The sequence below is a fragment of the Nyctereutes procyonoides genome, unplaced genomic scaffold (assembly GCF_905146905.1).
Source record: "Nyctereutes procyonoides isolate TBG_1078 unplaced genomic scaffold, NYPRO_anot_genome, whole genome shotgun sequence".
NCBI lineage: Eukaryota > Metazoa > Chordata > Mammalia > Carnivora > Canidae > Nyctereutes > Nyctereutes procyonoides.
In genome coordinates this window covers 2360207-2381481 of record NW_026575137.1, presented here as the reverse complement: position 1 = coordinate 2381481, position 21275 = coordinate 2360207, and the positions used below count along the sequence as shown (strand labels likewise).

General features: G+C 37.6%; 1 protein-coding gene across 5 annotated transcripts in view; it reads right to left on the bottom strand.

Moving 5' to 3' along the window:
- RALYL (RALY RNA binding protein like) overlaps positions 1-21275 on the bottom strand; it is a 713351-nt gene that overhangs the window by 111177 nt on the left and 580899 nt on the right. For all 5 annotated transcript variants that reach the window (XM_055303495.1, XM_055303496.1, XM_055303497.1 and 2 more), the window contains one exon: positions 4172-4204. In XM_055303495.1, the coding sequence (XP_055159470.1) occupies positions 4172-4204 (33 nt within the window). The remainder of the gene's footprint in view (positions 1-4171; positions 4205-21275) is intronic.

Below are 21275 nucleotides of genomic sequence, written 5' to 3'. Positions count from 1 at the left end.
TCATTTAGTGCCTTGGGTATATTTTTAAAGTGGCTCAGTGTCTGCAAAGTGTCAACAGTCACTTGTACTTGAAGAGAACTCATGCATTGTCTTGACATGCCCTTTTATGCTGTGAATCTTAAACGTCAAAGAACAGGAGCTTCCTTTCCTCTCATCTGTATTTCTCATTAAAAAGCTGTAAAAGCTTTTTCAAGGCAGGACTGGTTTTAAACTAAGATTTGTATCTTAGAATCTTAATTGAGATGATCACTTGGTTCTTGTTCACTTTCTTAAATGCAAACTTGATGCCTGTTTTCTCCCAGCTTATTTCCAAAATCAGACTCTATCTGATGCCACATAAAAGGAAACATTTGTCAGAAGAGTTTTCTTAATTGCTCTAAAATGGAACGTTTCGCGAGTGAGTAGACTATCACACACTTAGTATTCTTGCAACATGCAAGCCTAAGCTCCACGCTAAAAAACAAGTTTGCTTAACTGATGTGTTTTACTGTTGGGTGAGTGAGAGGGGAAAGAATTTTAATTTTTAAATCTATTATTTAAATTTATTTTACTTAAAGTACAAATATTTTTGTATCATATATTTAATAAATGTAATGTATGTAATAAGTATGTTATTACATATACATTTATAATGCAAAATATAAAACACTTTATTCAACATTTAATAGAGTATTTATTAAATATTTACATTATATTGTTTAATAATGTAAATATTTAATTAATTTCTAGCCTTGGGTCTGGGAAAACATCAGAAGGAGTCTTGATGCACCTGAGCATAGGTAGTGAGCTCCTTGTGTACCACGGAGGCTTCCATGGCATATCATCTGGTCTCTTTACATGTATCCTGGTCTCTGATGAGTGAACCTCAAGACAGTTCTAGATCAATGTGTCTACCTCCACCATATGCATCCCAAACAGGGAAAGACTGTGGGAAGTTATATTTCAAAGATTTTCTGCAAACATTCTAAGGACTGAAGATATCTGTGAGAACAAACTGTGTATGTCTGTAAGAGAAGGAGTCAGGAGAATGCAACCATGATGTAGACAGTGGTTTCTAGGCTTGGCTCAACAGCCTTGGAAAACACTGTATTTATTGGCCTAACCCTGGGTAAACAGAATCAGACTCTGGGATAAGCCTTCCTGCCTCACTCTAGGTTAAGGTTTGGGTTTTTTTGTTTTTTGTTTTTCCTAATGACATTATTTTATTAATCATTTACTGGTGTGTATGAAAGAAAGCTCCTTTCATATCAATCTTCGGTTGAAGTTCTGAGATCTGAGGTTTCACTTAACTTCCTTTTACAATTCCCTAATCTTTTTCCATAAGCAATTATTTCCTATGTTATAACTTTGTGACAGATTTTTCCACTTGTATATTCAGATTGAATTTATGTTGTGACATTTAACATTTTTATATCATAATGAATTAGTATAGCACATTTATGAAAGGAAGAATTTTGATCCCTAATGTATTTTAAGAAGAGATATATATTTAAATTTTTTCAATATTTCTTTCCATTAAAAATTTTTAATGACAATTATAAGTTTTCATCATTAAAATACAAAACAATTATCTGTACTCATCTTTGTTTGATAGCTTATTCCATTCACAATTTTTGTTTTTTTTCTCTCCATTATGAAAACAGCTTTTAGTTTCCATGTGTAACTCAAAGAAGGCCCTGTTAAAGTGGAGTTAAAGTGGAGTTTCATTCTCTGAACTACTTCAGAGCTCTGATTGACTCTTTGGAGTGTTATAAGTGACTGTACCTTCCATATCTGTAATAAAAGCTAACACTGACAAGCAATTATGTACCAAAGACAGTCCTAGATACTTGATCTAAATTTTCTTATTTATTTTTAAGAGATTTTATTTATTTATTTGAGAAAGAGAGAGAGCACTGATGCACATGCACATGGGGAGGAGGGGGGGTTGAGGGAGAAGCAGACACCCTGCTGAGCAGGGAGCCTGATGTGGGGGTTGATCCCAGGACCTTAGGATCATGACCTGAGCCAAAGGCAGACCTTAACTGACTGAGCCACCCAGGCGCCCCTAATTTATCTAATTTAATCTCCATATCACAAATAAGAACCCAAAGCTTGAGGGTTCAAGTAATTGCCTAAACCAATACACATAGCTTGTAAGTGTCTGAGCCTACAAAGGCAAAAGCAACTTCTAGAAGTACATATTAACAAGTGCTTTAAGACAGTGGCAGGGAATGGACTGAAGTATGCAATATTTAGAATTGATCTACTACTCATTAATATGATTTTTTATTGCGCGCAGAATTAAGGTTATAATGTGAGGTGTGCAGGGTCCTAGAAAAACTCAGTGTTATGGACTGACAGGTCAACTCATACCAAAGACTATATACCATGCATTAATTCCTTTTAAGCGACAGAATTAAAAGTCACAAATTTGAATAATAGTTCTCTATATTAGACTACCTTTGCCCGATAGTCTCATATGTGTCCATTATGTTCACTCTCAAGGTCAGGAGAGAGACTCATCCAAACTTTAGACAATTTTATTTAAAATAATTTTCTTGGAGGAAAATGATGAAGTGCAACTGTATAATAAAGTATCCGTCTACAGAACCATTTGGGTTGCATGTTTTATCCCACTTAACTTTTAATACCTATTTAAGGGACGGTGGTATTTTCCTACTGCCATGCCAGTTTTCCCATTTCAGGCTTTTGCAGAGCTATATGTCATTCTTTTTTTAAAACTTTTTGCAGGTCTCTAATACAGAGTTTTAAGATCCTGATAAGTTTAAAACAAAGATTACTTAGAGTCTGCCCTTGTAAAAGAGAGGTACAAAGTAAAAAATGAATTCTATCTCAAAGAAGTTGGGAGAACAGGAAATACTGCAGAGAAACTGCATTAAGTGAGGCATGAAGAGAAGCTATTTCAGCCCTCTTGACTTGAGGGCAGGACACATATGCATTCAAAATAAAAGATCTCTTCAGGCTTAAAGGTTTTTAACAATAGGAGCTGATGATCAATGAAGGAAAGAAGCATGCTCTAACGATTTTTTTTGGACAAGATCAACTTGACCTTTAATTTTTTTCATAAAATCCTCTAATAAATGCATCTACTCCATTTTCTCTCCCAGCATCCCTAACAATTATTTTGATTCTCATGATTCAAATAGCTTTCTCAAATGCTTTTATGAGGAGTAGAAAGTGGGAAGGGAACCATATTGCTCAAGGAGTGACAGAAATATTCAAGAATTGTGAATAAAAGTCATAGAAGAAAACTAATGTGATCATTTAAAAATCTACCCCCCCATGTTTCTGGTCATTAACCATGGATATCATGGTTGCCTATATGTGATTTTTCCCCCCCATCAACTATGGAATGATTGCCTTTAAGCTACAGTATCTTCCGGCACTTTTTGAAACTTTGTGACATCAACCATAATGCTCAGTATGCAAAAGTGCCCTAACGAGACATTTTAATATATTAGTCAAAGGATTATTTGGTAAGATCAATAAAAACAGCTTTGCTGACTCTTAATTAGCAAAATACCTGAAAATAGTACAAGTCTATTCTTGTCAACAATATATTATTATTAGAACATGTATTGTGACTCTGAATGCTACCAGAGGAGGCAGGTGTTGGTTTTACTCAGTTAGCTTCATGGCTCTCAGCTCTACATTCAGAAGAGTGATCAATGTGAGTGGAGTGGAGAAATAAAAGTGAAATGAGAGAAAAGGAGAAAGAGACAGACAAAGATTTTGAAGTTTTAGGAAAAAGGGGAGAAGAAATACTAGGTTAGATCAAGAGAAACAGTAAAAAAGGAAAAAAAATTACTAGAGCCTAAGAATAGTGAAGTTGCAGTACAGAGGAATTAGTAAAACCAATCGGAGCATTAACCTTACAGGGTGAGAATATAGAAAATTACTTGTATGCCTCATTTGGCTTTTGTAGAGGATACGGGCTGTTGTATGCATTCATTCATCTGCTGAATTTCCAAGGTCATCAAATAGCTTGGTGAACATTTTGGTGAAGTCTTTATAAAACACAGACAGCAATGCTGCTGAGGATATAACGCATCCAATGATATGGGATGACTTTGAAAATGGAATTATGTGACTGCAAATACCATCCCAGAAGACCTTGTTAAAAATCAATTACAGAACTGTGATTTAAAATCTTTAGACATATACTCACCCAACAGACAGGAAAGGCTCCTTTGACTCGAGTCTGTGAAAAAAAAAATACGAAAAATGAATTGTAATATAACAATTTGCTATACACGTAAAATTGCTCTCATAGGAATCTGACAAAATTATTATACTTGTTTGGATGAAAATGTATACTTTAGCACTAATAAAAAGGTATACATAATATATGAAGATCTAATCTGGACTAATTTAAATTCCAGAGAGTTGGAATGGGAATGTAGTATTTAAATGACACATTAAGATAATAATACTGTTAGTCTAATTCTGATTTGCACTCTCTGTATTTTCTTTTTTTTACCATAATTTGAAGAAGCTTTGATATATCTATTTGTAGTTGTTGTAATAGTAAAGAAATTTCTAATGTATTTAGTTACATATTGGCTGAGTAATTTATTTCCAGTAAATTTTCTGTAATGAAGAGAGAAGTAGCATGACATTCACGGTCATATACCAGCAGCAGCTTGTCTGGGGGTGAGTCTGAAGGAGTCAGGTCATACATTAGGATCTTAATGCCTTTTCTTAATGTCTTCTGAGAACCTGGTATTTTTTTGTACCTCCTAACATATTAAAGAGAATTCTAATTCTGAAGCCTGTGATTAGTTGTGGCATCTTGAGCAAGCAACTTAAAAAAACTTTCTGGGGCTTACTTTTTTCATTGTAAAATAGGCTAAGAATGCTTCCAGTTAATTTTATTTCATAAATTAAATTATTTGCAAGAAGCAAATCAGTCAGGAAACTTTCGACTTCTAAATATTTCCTAATTAATAAATAAGGAAGGGCAGCCTGGGTGGCTCAGTGGTTTAGCGCCGCCTTCAGCCCAGGGTGTGATCCTGGAGACCCAGGATCGAGTCCCACATCGGGCTCCCTGCATGGAGCCTGCTTCTCCCTCTGCCTGTGTCTCTGCCTCTTTCTCTCTCTGTGTTTCTCATGAATTAAATAAATAAAATCTTTAAAAAAATAATTAGGGGATTCCCGGGTGGCTCAGCATTTCAGTGCCTGCCTTTGGCCCAGGGGTGATCCTGGAGTCCTAGGATCGAGTCCTGTGTAGGGCTTCCTGCGTGGAGCCTGCTTTTCCCTCTGCCTGTCTCTCTCTCTCTCTCTCTCTCTCTCTCTCTCTCTATGTCTATCATGAATAAATAAATAAAATCTTAAAAAAAATAAAAAATAAAAAAATAATTAAGGAAACCAGTTGGTAGCTGTCTATTGGCCACTTCATTTTTATATAAACCCTGGTGTTTAAGGTGATGCAATGAGCACTGGGTGTTATATGCAACTGATGAATCACTAAATTCTTCCTCTGAAACTAATTTAAAAAAAAAAGCTCAGAGTTTAGAAATGTACATTTGTGCAATCTTTCCCTTTTCTGAACTCTTATTTTATTTGCACCTCCCTGTAAATTATTTGCCATACTGTGTGTTTGTTGTACCCATATATTTGTGATATGAATAGCAAACATATCTGGGGGAAAAAGGTTTAAGATAAATAGTGAAATATAGTTGGATATGCTTGTTTTATAAGACATGACCAGCGCTAAGTGATCAAGAGAAGTTACCTTGAAGAAATGAGGGGGGTTCTACATAGTGTGATGCAGGGGACCATTTGCTTATTTGGTTCATCATGACGACATCACTTCTCCTTTACTTTCTCATCAGCAACACTTAATAAATCATTTCCTGCTGCCTACAGTGCCCTCCTAGCCTCTCACTGCTGCCCGATTTTAGTGGCAGTGACGAACCCAGTAAAAGAAACACTTAATATCTGACTCCTCTCTCTTTTTTATCTTCCACATCTCAATTAGCAATGTCCTGTCAACTTCTCCTTTATGTGACTTTCACATCTTCCTCCACACTCTATTCCCAGGCTAATTCTCATTACTCACCCCAGCCTAGCTGGTGTCTCCAAATGTACATTCATTGTTCACAGTTGCTCCAACTTCATACGGTTTCCCACTAAAGCTCCCTTCACTCATATCATTTGTTTAAGGACTGCATGGTCCTGCTTTCATTGAAGGTATCATGAACAATATGCATAAAAGAAAGATCCACTATTTTGCCTTTTCTGTACGATCACTAAAACACTGAGTCCAGAATGAAGTAGTATTTACTTACTGATTTTCCTTCTCTTCTCCTGAAGGCTTCAGACAAGCCATTGTTGGATTGAAGCATATAGGGGCATACGTTGCCCCAATGACACCAGGGATTAATAAGGTCAGTCCTACTAACTAGTTAATTGCCTGTTTCTTCTTTTTACCACTTCACTCACTTCAACTATTTCCTCCCAAATTTTCAATAGAAGAACTCAGGGGAAAATTCAAAATTTTTAAAAATGATACTGGATTGAAATTCTGACTGACATTCTATAAACCAAGGGTTGGCAAACGGGGGTTGGTCTACTGGCCAGTTCTTGCTCACCACTTGATTTTATATAACCCACAAACTAAGAATGGCTTTCACATCTTGTTTTTCATTTGAGTATAGTTGACACGTAATGTTAGTTTCAGGTGTACAACGTAGTGATTGATTCAACATCTCTATGGGATGCTGTTCTCACAGGTGTACATTTTTAAATGGTTGAAAAATGTCAAAAAAGAATGATATTTTATAACATGTGAAATTATATGAAATTCAAATTTCAAAGCCCATAAATAAAGTTTATTGGGACACAGTCATTTTTATTCATTTACATATTGTTTAAGGGTTCTTTTGTGCTGCACAGCAAGTTGAGTAGTTGTAACAGGAACTGTATGTCCACAATTTGAAAATATTTACTATATGGCCTTTACAGAAAAGCTATGCCAATGCATGACCTATAATTTTATTGTTGGAAGGAACTGGAAACTACCTTTCAAAATAGGCACTCTTTATTTTAATACATATCAAAATATTGCCTCAGAATTAGAAGTTCATAATAATTTGAACTCCTTCTCAACATCACTAATTCTCTGCACCTACTACTGACAGATCGACCCCCCTACAATGTATTTTCACATCACCATTTTTATTGACAATTTTGATAACCATAGGATGATACCCAAACTTTTTAGTGTGTCATTGGAAAGCTTTGTCACAAACATGCCTCACACTAACTTTCCCAGTTGTTCTTTATCACTTCTCTTAATAACCACTTTATTCTAGGAAATTTGTCTATTTATTACCTAAACAAATCTCTTTTGCTTTGGTGTCTGGAAGCATTCTATTTCTATACCATAATATGATTTTTTTTGCCCTATGCATGATCTATTTATCTTATGAGTTATCTAACTCCTTTATAATGCTAATTCTGACACCTTCATTGTACAGGGACAGTCCTGTCACTAAATGTCTTCTACTTATTATCTCCATTACTATGATATATTCTTAGGACAATAGTCCTGGGTTAAATGACTAGCTTCAAGTTTAAGACCAGTAAGAATGTTAAACTTGCAAGTCTGCTTAGACAAGAAGCTCCCAAAAGCTTTGTGTTAAATCTTCTAATGGCCCAGAGGAGGTGGTGGCTGATGCTCTATGAGCTGACCAGAAAGGAAAGATGATTGTCCATTAGTCATCCTAAGCCACTGAAGATGAACCATAGGTATCCAGACCCCCAAGCATTTTCAATGGTGACACAGAGCAGGAAATCTGTAGAGAGCCACCATCAGGTCATCCTATATGTGTTTCATCTTCAAAACAATGACACATTATAGAGGAAAGTGATAACTGGCCCATATTGAATGATGCTCTGTTTTGATTCATTACATAGACTCAAATTCCCTAGCCTTGAGTTGATTCAGAGATTTTTACATTTTTTCCTCATTAATTATATGGCCAACATCATAGCCAACTCAAGAGGCTGTTGTGAAGAATAAGAGATTATGTACATCTAGCAACTAATACAGTTCCTGGTACAGAGGAGACTGTGATGGTCAAGGCTATGCCAAAGACAGGTGGTTTGTTCTAAGGGCTGAAACTGCCTGAATTCATGAAAAGCTCACTTTTGCAATTTTAGTCCTGAAAAGTGAAAAAAAATGTAATAGAAGAAAACTACCAGGAGAAACATCTCTTTGGAGCAAATTGTTTATCAATGTAATTCTTAGAAACAGAAGATTGCATTGTGATATGCCCAGAGAGAACTTTCCTGAGTTTTTTTTTTTTTTTAACAAGGTTAAGTGTTTTGTGAAGGATTGATTTTATCTTTCCTAAGATTTACTTTTAGCATGAACTGAGTAGTGAATTTAATAATACTTCATTCAAGATCCACTAGAATGAGGAATAGAATAAGATAAACCATAGCCTTCAGAAAAATCAGCACAGTAAAGAAATAAAATGGATTGCAAAATGAAGATCAATATTTGGAGCTAACGGATTTATAACATTTTGTATTTAATGACAAAACCAATCTAAGCTGAATTTACTAAGGAGCAGGTGGTATTAAAAATGCTTTATAAACACTGATTTTTTTTAAGCACCGATTTTTTAAAGCATCATTATATCCTCTGAGATAGATCTCATTTTACAGATGAAGAAACTGATACCCCAAAACGCTAAGTGTCTTGCCTAAGTTCACATGGTTAGAAAGTGGCTGAGCTCGGGCTTGAATTTAGGCATTCGGGCTCTAAAGCCCACATGTTCATGTCTTGCATTGTATATTGCTTTTCACCCGTTTTTATGTTTCTTTTGTTTATATGTGCCTTATGGCACTGTCACATTTGCTTTCTTCCTAATTTCTATACTCTATGGAGAAATCTAACTGGGTTTGCATGCTGTCAACATGCTGGGTATTTCCAACTTTTGTCTCTAGTATCACTCTATATATGATGTGTGGCTGTATCTGTCCATCATACAATCCAGTTGTGGGTGCCTTCAACTTAATATGTCCCAAGCTAAATTCATTGTCAGCCTCTCTCATTCTTCTTCTTTATCCCCAACTCAATGGCCTAATCAGGCACTCAGGTGACCAAACCAGAAAGATCATAATCTTTCTCTTTGACTCCTTTCCAATGACACTCACTTTCAGGAGATCCTCCTAGCTCTGCTGTTTTCTATTACCGAAAGTCCTCTTAATTCTTTACTTATCTCTCAGTTATTATTATTACAGTTCAAGTGATCATCAACCTTTAGGTGGCCTATTAGAATAATCTCCTCAATGACCTTCCTTCTTCAGTATGTCTTTGGAATAGCCATATCTATCTACTAGCACAATCATCTTTCTAAAATAACTATCATACAAATATGATCGTGTAATTCCCCTCATTATACATCTCTGAGTGCTTCTATGAACTACTTTCTCATGAGGCACCTTAAGTTGGTTAGCAGAGCTTCTTAGCAGTTAATCATGATGTATGAAACATTCCCAGTGTATTTTCCAAGTTCCCTATTAAGACTGTATACTCCTTGAAGGTCGAAACTCACTTTATTTCAAATACCTAGAATCATGCCTATTTTATGCCTATTTCATTAGGAGGCTCTCTGTAATGACTCTGTTAAATGAACTTCCCCTGCTTCACTTCCCCACCCCTACTTCCATTATTTATCTACAGAGTAAAGTTCAAATCCTTTAATATAACTTAAAGTTTATTCACAATCTTGTTCAAGTACCTTCCCAGCCTTTGTCTTCTACCATTTCAGCCTACAAATTCTATGCTCAAGCCAGCTGAGCCAAATATTATGCTCAAGCCTGCTCACCGTCAGGGTGGCATCCTGCATTCTCACTCCCTGTGCTTGGGCATATACAGTATTTTTGCAGAAAGGACTTCAATTACCTTGTTTTTGTAAAACTAGTGGTTTTTTTATGACTCCAAAGTGACTTATAAGTATGTTCTCCTAGGACAGTTATATGATTTTGCAGTAAAAATTGCTGAGCAGCAACACATTTACTACCATCAGATCTATCCTCTTTAGCAATAACAACCTAGGCCTGACCTACATTTAAGATAGATATTCCAAAGGGTTTAAGGATAGTTTCTAGAATCAGACAGCTTGATTCCAGTTCTGACTCTAACATCTTCTGGCTGTGTGGCCTTGAAAAAGGAAGGCGTTTTTCTTTGTGCCTCAATTATCTCATTTGCAAAATGGGGTATTAATAGACCTAACTATCAGGGCTGTTGTGAGAATTGGATTAAGTAAATGACTAAACAGATTTTTTTTTTGAAAGTAAAAGACTTTATTCATGACTACTGGAATAAGGAAGAGAGAATCCAGCAGAGACCCTGGGGATCGACTGCCAGGAAGCAGAGATGGGAAGTCACTAGGGACAGATACCGAGGAGGGGGGATCCTTGATAACACTGGGTGAGGCCTAAATTAATTAGATAAATAAATAAATGGATAGTAAATACTTAATAAATTTCTGCCATCATTGTTACTTTTTTATCCACGAGTGCTCTGATTGTTCTTGCATTCAGGGCCATTTAGCAGATATAGGGAGTCCAGGTTGGGGAACAGTCTGGTGGAGCAGTTATATAACAAAGAACCATGTGGAGCTATGCTGGTGAAGGTATGCACAGATGGAAATGTACACCTGGAATTCGGGCAAGATATTAGGGCTGAAGATACAGATTTAGGAATCATGTCATCAAAGCAAGTCAGCATATGCCATCAAAGGAGAGAGCACCCCCCACCCCCGCCAGAGAGAATGTGTAGAATAGGAAGAAAGGATGGAGAAGAGATATACAGGCTCATTAACAGGCTGCTAGGTGTGTAGATGCAAAGGTCAGAAAGGGACATGATGGCCGTGGTGGTCCGTGTCATTGTGAGTTAACATTTAGCTAACCAACTGCTTATTATTTATGGAATAATTTGACATGCTATTTTACAAATAGCTTAATAGCTTTTCTTGAATTACAGGAATCTTATTTTGATATTTAAACTTTAGTCTACATTTCATCATTAATCATTTGTAATCTAAACACATCCACATGACATTTTCTTCATTCCAAGGCCTTCTGATTTAAATAGGCTTTTTTTTCCCAGATAAATGATTAAATGTGAGCAAAAGATGATGATTTTGATCAAAGCTAAGCACTTGTAAAGTGATTCGCAGACATCTTCCTTTACTGAACATTTCACATACTAAAATAGAACACAATTCTATCAGTATTCTTAAAAATTCATCTATCACCAGAAAATGAAAAAGCATAGGGGCAGGATATTCATTGGTAATTGTAGGTGACATACAATAAAAATCAGAATCTGTCTGTAGTACTTACCTTGGCTATTCTCCTCTCCTCACTTAAAGAGAAAAAAAAACAAAAGCAAAAGCAGCCCAGGTTGCTGTGCTGGCCCACCAGGGCCTAGAGGCCAAGAAGCTCTTGCCTGGAAAGCAAGAGGCTTGTTAGGAGGAACACACTATGTTGGTGAATCACAGAAGAAAAGGCCTGAAGCCTACACAGGCAGCAACCACCTCACCTCCATCTGCCCAAGGAAGCCTAAGTACGACTCATCAGTTAGTGTCTTTGGTTGAATAAGAGCTCAAGATATTTTTGTCTCCTGACCACGAGTAGGCCCTCACAGTGAATTCTCCTGCCAGCCACAGCCCTTTCCCAGGTGTGGCTCCTACGCGGGCATAGTGTTCTTACAGATGCACAGGGATTATCCCAAGGATAGCCTTTTATGGTGTCCTGTCAACCACACTGAGAAATTTGTAGCAAAGCATGATGGCATGGTCTGAGATGGCTAAGAGTGGGAGCAATCCTTTCTTTCCTTAAAAGCTTATATGCTCTAAAGCTGAGAGGTCAAATAAGCCTTAATTTTTGTGTCAATTCTGACTAATTGATGGTAGCTGCTGGGAACAAAGTGTTGACAAGAATTCTAAAACCCTTCAGGCATCAGGATGGAAGATGGTTGTAATTAACCTATGTCTGCCACAGAAATATAAAAGGAATGAAGAATGTTGTTCACATATGTATTTACCAACTCTGGGCTAATAGAAGGTAGAGAAATTTGCTCAAACTTATAAAAGGAATAAAGAGGTACAAAGTTCTGCAGCAGAACCCAGGTTTCTAGACATACAGTCCATATGCCAATGTGTATAAATAATCATGTATCCTTAATGCTTCACATATGACAATAACCAGTATTTTTTTTTAAAGATTTTACTTATTTATTCATGAGAGACACAGAAAGAGAGAGAGAGAGAGAGAGAGAGAGAGAGAGAGAGAGAGAGGGGCGGAGACACAGGCAGAGGGAGAAGCAGGCTCCATGCAGGGTGCCACATGGGACTCGATCCGGGGACTACAGGATCATGCCCTGGGCCAAAGGCAGGCACCAAACCTCTGAGCCACCCGGGGATCCCCAGTAGTCAGTATTTTTAATCTGGCATGCTATCTTAAGCTTTTTAACACATTTAATCTTCATAACTTCTCTGTGAAGTTGGTGCAGCTATCTTCTCTATTTTATACATAGGAAATTGAGGCAGAGAGAAATTGAGTAGCTTTCCCAAGATCTTAAAAAAGCTAAAAAGGCGAACTGCAGGATGATAATTCAGGCAGTCTGATGAAGACCTTATAGTATATTTATATCACTTTCCAGTGTATCATTCCTTGGCCATTTGAAGAGCATCAAATTCACCTGAAAGCTGAGGAAAGACAGGCTCCTTCACTCCTAAGGTGAGATCTGTCTACAGTGGATTCCATTTCTCTGGAGTAAAAAGCAGCTTTCTTCTCAATTTCCTGTGATACCTTTTTGCAAGGGCTTTCATGCTCAATTGAAATTTCTGCTTAAAGCTATCATCAGACCTCTTGGTAAGTTTCATTTGCAGTTACCACCATCTGTGCTCCTAACTCCAGGGACAGCTTAATGGATGGCTGTGGTGTCAACCAAGAATCTCCGTGGCGGCTCCGGCACTCACAGTCATGACTTTTGCCACACTGGAAATTGAGGCTTCAGGGCTCATCTCCCTCACACAGGCTGTAATGCATCTTCACAACTGTGTCAGGAGGACTGAGCTGCAGTGAGAGGAATGGACGCGAAGGATAAAGAACAACCTCATGGCAAGAAAGATCATTAACCCCTGGCCGATTCTCCCGGAAATCTGGAAACGCTTACCCCAACAGCCCTGGTGGTGAGGCCCGGGGTAGAGGTAGGAGTACTTGATGCTTGGGCAAGGCAGAGTATAGAGTCTCAGCCTTGCTCCACTCTGATTCCAGAATTAACCTTACCACACCTCACGTTGGCAGGGAGTGTGGGGATCTTTCCACTCAAAGAAGAAAAAAATGATTTTCTGAAAAGAGATACTTTCAGACTCAATTATTTTCATGTTGGAAGATTTGCTCATCTCGGTTCCAAACCTACGTAGTGAAAGGCAGTAGATTTAATAAGAAGAACTAGTGAGTGGCATCTGTCTCTTTCTCTCTTTTTTTAAAATTTAAATTAAAATTTTTTTAATTGGAGTTCAATTTGCCAACATATAGCATAACACTCAGTGCTCATTCCATCAAGTGCCCCCCTCAGTGCCCGTCACCCAGTCACCCCCACCCTCCTCCCACCTCCCTTTCCACCACCCATGTTCGTTTCCCAGAGTTAGGAGTCTCTCATGTTCTGTCTCCCTCTCTGATATTTCCCACTCATTTTCTCTCCTTTCCCCTCTATTCCCTTTCACTATTTTTTATATTCCCCAAATGGATGAGACCATATAATGTTTGTCCTTCTCCGATTGCCTTATTTCACTCAGCATAATACCCTCCAGTTCCATCCACGTTGAAGCAAATGGTGGGTATTTGTCGTTTCTAATGGTGAGGAATATTCCATTGTATACATCTGTCTCTTTCCATTGTCTTACTTAGTTGCTTGCTAATAACTGTTGAATCCTACAGAGAAACTATACATCTGCCAGCAGCACAGACTGGGGAGCAGCTTATCAGTCAGAGTTATCCAGTTTCCAATCTCAATCCTCCACCCTGCTTTTTGCAGCATTATGATGTCATTTACCCCCCTCCCCCCCAAGTCTAAATGAAGAGATCAGAGGCAATGCAGTGCTGCACAGTCTTCTGATTGGCAGTCACAGTAAGTGGTACGGGGTGTGAATGGTGCTAATGGACATAAGGAGCGTACTCACAGGCCAGCTCCAGTAGGCTGACAGCAGCAGTTGGCTCTTCTCCTCACCTGCCTCCCTCACAACACCACCCCCCTGCCCCCCACCCAACACACACACACACACGCTGGCTGCAATCTGGGCCCCATAGTCTCATACCCACTCAGTTCCCAGGCACAGCCTCATCCTCTCTTTTGCCCTCTTTTTAGTAAAATGCTTGAAACTCATTCAAGCCAAGGGGTAGTTAAAGGCTGACATGGGCCTGGGAAACAACCCTTCATCCAGTGCATGTTTGTTGAACTGCACTGCTGCCCTCTTCCCAGTGATAAACCTCTCCAGTTGATGAACCTCCTGTCTGGGTAACCTCAACCTCTCTCAGACCCAGAGTACCACCACTCCCCCCTTAATCTTTGAAAACATTAAACCCTGGCATCAAATGTCAGGGTTGTAATGACCTCAACCGCCACATGCTGAGAAAATTGTGTGATGCCAATCACCTGCCTGGAGTCCTCCATATTACCTCTTCCTGGGTTGTGCTGGAAGTTCTACGAGACTCACAGAGCTGCATCTTGGCTTCATGTTAGTCTCTCCCTCTAACTGCAGCTAGAGCTATTTTATGAGAGCTTGGGTTTATCATTCCAGGTCCGGTCTGTGTCTGGGTTGCTCCCTGAGTTAACTAGGCAGGATTGAACCAGGACTCTAAACTTGGTGGTTACAGTCTTGTTAAAATCTCCAGCTGTCTCCACAGTGCGGAGACCGGTGGTGGTAAATCATTAGTTACCATGGACTTTGAAGACCACTTCACTGAACTGATTACCTGAAAATGTTTTTATCGCTGAATTTCATACTACTTAGTCTACCTCACTAGTTGTTTCTTTGGAGTCACCTTTGCTAGATGCTGACTTCAAATACTGGTATGGTCTTGAGCCCAGTCCTTGGAATTCTTTCTCTGTCTCTTTAAATATTTTATTTATTTATTCATGAGAAACACATACACACACACGCACACACACACACACACACACACAGAGGCAGAGACACAGGCAGAGGGAGAAGCAGGCTCCACATAGGGAGCCCGACGTGAGACTCAATCCTGGAACTCCAGGATCAGGTCCTGGGCCAAAGGCAGACACTCAATCACTGAGCCACCCAGGAGTCCCCCCTCTCTCTTTTTATCTTTACCCCTTTGGTGTTTGCCATCAGCTACTGTCATGGTTTTGAAGACCATCTACCCACTGATGACTCCCAAATGTGTATATCCAGTTCAGACCTCTCCCTGACCTCCAGATTATGTATTCGACATTTTCACTTAGATCTCTCTACTTTAATAAAAACCAAAATCCTAATCTCTACTGCCCACCTTGGCCTACTCCAATCCCTGACATGAGTATTGCGCATCTCAATTGCAGCTTCATATGTTCAGGTGCTTAGTCCAAACCTTGGAGATTTCTAAGGGAGCTGGTCTGCTCATTATCAATTCTTTCCTTCCACCAATATCTGGAGTCTATATCCCCTCATCTTGTATATGAATTGGCCTTATACTTGGCTCTCAGAAGGATAATGTGGCAGATGTGACAATGCAGAATTTTCATCCTAGATTTTAAGAGGATGGGCAGCTTCTTCCTCCTTCATGAGCTCCATCACTATGTAAAACTGATTAGTCAGAGGCCACTGGGCCATAATAAAGTCTAAGCTAACCACATGGACAGACCAGGTGGAAAAAGATGCTCAGTCACCATGGCTCTTCTAGCCAGCTCCAGCTGAAGTGCCAGACACGTAAGCACAGAAGCCATGTGGACATCACAAAGAGCAAGCCCACTCAACCAAACCTATCCCAGATAACTAAATGTGATAAAAATACCTTTTTTTAAGACAGTAAATTTTATCTAGCAGTAGATATTATGATCCTTGATTTTGTTCCTTCTCTCACAGTCCACATCCAATTTGTAATTTTGTTGGCTCTACTTTCAAAATATATCCACCATATAACCACTCTTCTTATCTCAGCTGTTACTGCTTTGTTTGAGTCATAATCTTTTGTGTGTTTTCCCATGTTTCTCCCTTGCTCTTTCATAACCTATTCTCAACATAAAGCAAAAGTGACTATTCAAAATTTAACTGCTGTCATGGTACTCCTTCATTTAAGATCTTCCAGAGGTTCTCCATTTCATTCCGAGTTAAAGCCAAAGCACTTCAATGCTCTGTGAGGCTTTCCATGACTTGGCACCCTAATTGTATCTCTGCCTTAGCCTCTCGCCTCCTCCCAGCCCTCAGCTTTGCTTGATTCTACTCCAGAAACACTGGCCTTCCTTCTTTTTCTTAACACTTGGGTATGCTTCTGTTTTAAGGACTTTGTGGTGCTCATCACTCTGCCCAGAATGCTTTTCCCCAGGTGAAACCTTACCTGATCATCACCTCCTTCAAGTCTTTGCTCAAATATCACCTTCTCAACCAGGTCTTCACTCACCATCTACTGAATGTCGCATCACTTCTCATCTTCCCACCCCCTATGCCTCTTGCCTTGCTTTACTTTTATCTATAACACCTCCTGCCTTCTAATGTATGCTTCATTTAATTATTTATTTTTGTTTATTATCATTTATCTCACACTTGAAGGCAAGGTCAAGGATTTTTGTCCATTGTGTTAACTAATGTATCCTCAGTGCCCAGAAAACTGTCTAGTAGGTGTTTAATAATTGATAAACAATTGAATTCGTGATTCTATGTTTCCTTCTCCTCTACTAGATCCACTGAGAATCTCTAATACAGGCTGAATTTGGTAAATCTATGAGCCAGGTCTATTAATAGAGGCTTAGGGATAAGTTATCCTTCCAGGCTTGAGATGGTGTGGTTCACTCAAAATTGCTGAGATCAGAGATTCTTCTCCAAGTCTCTATCATTCCTCAAAAGAGTCTCAGGGCTGACCCCATGTGAAGTCTTTCATTTGTCTTTACCACCTCGTGCTGTCTCTACCTGTTGTCTAATAACTGCCTGCCTGCATTATGCTTCATGTATACATAAAGCTGTTCTTTCTTGCTTTCTGTTTTCTTTAGCATTACATTTAAAAAATAATGTATTTGATTTTTCAGTTAAAATGGAATGTCTAATACTACTTATTTCTTATAATCTCTTTATATTTTTTCATGTCAAGTGTTTCAACATTTTTATATTCGATTTAGTCTGTATTTTCAAATACTGATTATATAATTTTTCTTCCTAAACACTCTGAACATTAAATTTACTATCTTGAGATTAGGTAATAAAGAGTAAAGAAAAAATGAGAAAAAGACAACCTTTAGCAAATTAAGAAATTAGAAGTCACAATTTGACTTCAATTCTTCCTGAATTCTCACAATATCACAAATAATGTCTATACCCAGATGTTGGTGGATAATTTCATTAAGAGTTGCTAAGTAATCCAACCTCCAAATGCTATTTCACACATGATTATCTGTAATTTGTGAGTCATGCTCTATTTCTTTCTCCTTTTTTTCATAAATACATTCTAATATATTTACTGTACGCAGACTCATTACCCCTGGTTCTCCTGCATTGACTGATTCTCTCTGTTAAGTGTTTAGAACACAGAACCTATCCCCTCTTTTTTCTGTCATGTCCCACTCTCTGTATGTTAAGGACGTAACCTGGGCTTTATTCCAAATTATTCTGTTACCATTTGTAGCTCTCATACACTATGCCCTTTCAAAACATCAACAGCGGCAAAGTGACTGAATTACAGCTTTAAATACAAAGAGGGACCGTTATTGTCAGGCAAGCACCATTGTCTTACCACTGCTTCACTAATTTGTAGTCAGAAGAACTGCCATCACTATGCATTCCTGATTACTTATTTTATTGCATCACTTAAGGGCTCATAAATTTTGACTTTTCATTTTTGAAGATTTTATGACTTCAGCTGCTCTCCCCTCACCCTGCTCCTCACACTCCCCTCTGCACACTGAGCTCCTAATCCCATCATGGTATTGACTGACTGACAGGCTACTTCCTGCAGTTAGCCCTGGCAGTTAACTGCTTCACCACACAAGGGTGCTGGCCTGCACTGAATGTTAATGAAGTTGCCCCTTTCAGAACACCAACTTTTCGAATAACCACAGTAACTAAAGAAGTGTAGTTCCAAAGATGAAGGGCTTTATCTATTAAATTGATTTTGCACAACACTAAGCACAAAAAAAATCCTCATTGTTGCCTGTTTTGAGTGCTTTTGTGTTGTTTATCATCTACCACTGGAAAAATCTGGCCTTTAAATCTCTCTCTTTTTTCCCCCTAGGTTATAAAATTCTCATTAAAGAAAATTTGCATTAGGTATTAAAGTTACAAGAAAAATATCACCCATATCCTCACTGTCCAAAGAATTACAGCTAATATTTTGATCTCTATTTTTTTCTGTATATATTTGTTTCTTTTGTTAAATAGCTTTGGTTGTATGTTTATAAAATATATAATGTTTGTGTAATTATATGCTGTTATATATGCTGTTTATATAATTTTGCTTCTTCATCTACTCAAGCCTGAAATTTTTCCATGTCATTATGAACACTTCGTGAGCATTCCATCTAATGGATGTTGCCATAGTCATTATTGCATAATATTTTGGCTGGATCAGATTGTTCAATGTTTTAAATAAAACTGCAAAGAACATCTTAAGAATAATTTCACATATTTTTATATTGCTTAAATATTTAGAATTATTTTCTTAGTTATACTTCTGGAACTGAAATTGCTTAGTCAAAAGATATGAATATTTTAAGTTACTGGATTGACTTTGAAGGAAAAAAAGAAATAAACTTGATAATAAAGCACCTTTGCCCTTCTTTTGTTTTTGGATCAGAAAATAAACAGCACAATACCCAGAATGTTAGAAATGGGAATCAACTAAGAAATGGTTTAACTTGATGCCTTCATGTTCTAAGAAAGTTGAACTTAAAGGAGGTCGTATTGCTTAGAATCATCTAGCTGGCATGGGCAGGTATTAGCAGATACATGATGTGGTTGTAAGTTTCCTAAATTCCAATCCATTGCTCCTTCTAATGACCCCAGACGTCTTTTCATGACTGAGTGATTCTGACACAAAAGCAGAAATTTGGCCAGAGAGAGGATATTTCAGACTAATATTAAAGAATAAAATATACAACATCTCAGTTTCATTTGCAATGTAATATGCTTAACTCAAAACAGGCCCCTTGTCCTTTTATTCCACCATACAGCAAACCTAAATGAAATCTACTGCACACACACTCCTTGGGTTTGGAAGAAGATCCACTAGCATCTCAAGTATTCTATTTAACAATCCCAGTAAGTTTGAATTATCAATCATGCCATCATTCCACTAGAAAGAAATTTTGAAAGTTTAATAGAGTTAATTAATTTCTAAAAGAACAAAGTTTTGTGAGAAACATTCATCATACATGGCTGACTAATAATCTAGTGAGACTATGCTGTCTTTTTCTGCCCTCATCCTTCTAGACCTCAAAAAAAAAAAAAAAAGAGGCACTCAAGCTTTACTTTTAGCACTTATAACTCAATTGGAAGAATTATTCTTGCATTTAGTTTATTAATTTTTATAAGAAAATTTGTGGACCGATTTCTAATTAATATATTTAAAGCCAACCAAAGCTAACAAATTTCCCTTTTTTTAGTGTGCAACCTTGCTCATAATTAAAACCTCAAAAATTTTTTTCTCTAACTCTTCATTTTCTATTATTTTATAATTTGTGTTTTTTTAAATGCAATTGACCAAATACATTTTTACAAAGATAATAAAATTAGATACTTTTATAAAATAATTATATGTGATTTAAGAATCACATTGTAAAAGTGAGAAAAGATGATAGAAAAAAGAAAGCTGTTTGGCTTCTTACGAATCCAATCATTCCAACTAGATTATGAATATTCATTTCATCCTTTCTCCTCTCCCCGTTTTTTTTTTTAATACTCAGACATTCTTCTATGTCATGACACTTCTCTTATTACTATTTTTTTCTTATTTAGAAGATAAGCAGTCAGTATGGTCACAAAGCATTCTTGTATGTGAGATGGGAAAGTTTCAGCAAAAGCCCTGTACTTCAGAGGAGCAATCCGTGAGGTGGTACAAATCAAGTCCGTAAATATCACTCTCAACTGAACTTTAAGAAAAATGAGATAAAACCCTTGAAATTTAAAACTCCCTCTTGAAAATTAGGGAAAATATTCCCCTCCTTCCTTTTTCTTTGAGTATTTACTTTAGAAAATGTGTCACTGCAGACTTTTTCTTCCCTCTTTGGTACATAAATCTCTTTAAAAACTAAATAGGTCTTTATGACTTAGGTATGGTTTTTTTGGAGACATAGGAGCCATGTTTTGAGATGTTTTGAGGACATCTCTTTGAAATGTAAACATCAAAGGACATAGCATCCCTATCTCTCAGTTTCTGTGGGAGTGTAGGAGTCTAACTTAGGTGTTCCAGGTTGCAAAACTACCTGTCATAAAGATATGAGAAGTTTAATTTTCTTTTTTTTTTTAAACATTTTTTTTTTTAATTTTTATGATAGTCACAGAGAGAGAGAGAGAGAGAGAGAGAGGCGCAGAGACATAGGCAGAGGGAGAAGCAGGCTCCATGCACCGGGAGCCTGATGTGGGATTCGATCCTGGGTCTCCAGGATCGTGCCCTGGGCCAAAGGCAGGCGCCAAACCGCTGCGCCACCCAGGGATCCCGAGAAGTTTAATTTTCATCTGGATAAAGCCAACTGCCAATTAGTTAATGCAAATGGTCACCTCAGTTACCAGGTGAATTTACAATGAACTACACATGACACATGATGTTTTTATGTCCTCTTACCCAAGGATTAGTTATTGTTTATCTTGAGAACATGTATAGGATGGGTTATATCTGCTTTGCTATATTAAAAAGTGAGATTTATTTCTGACTTTGTGAACCCTTAACAGATTATTTATGATACGCATCACATTCTGGGTACTTATTCAGTAAGAAAAGCTGTTTCCTCCTTTACTGTCTTTGTAGAAAGGATTTCTGGGTTGGGAAAAGATTTTGGTTTTCACTATATTAATAACAGTGTAAGGAGAGGGTAC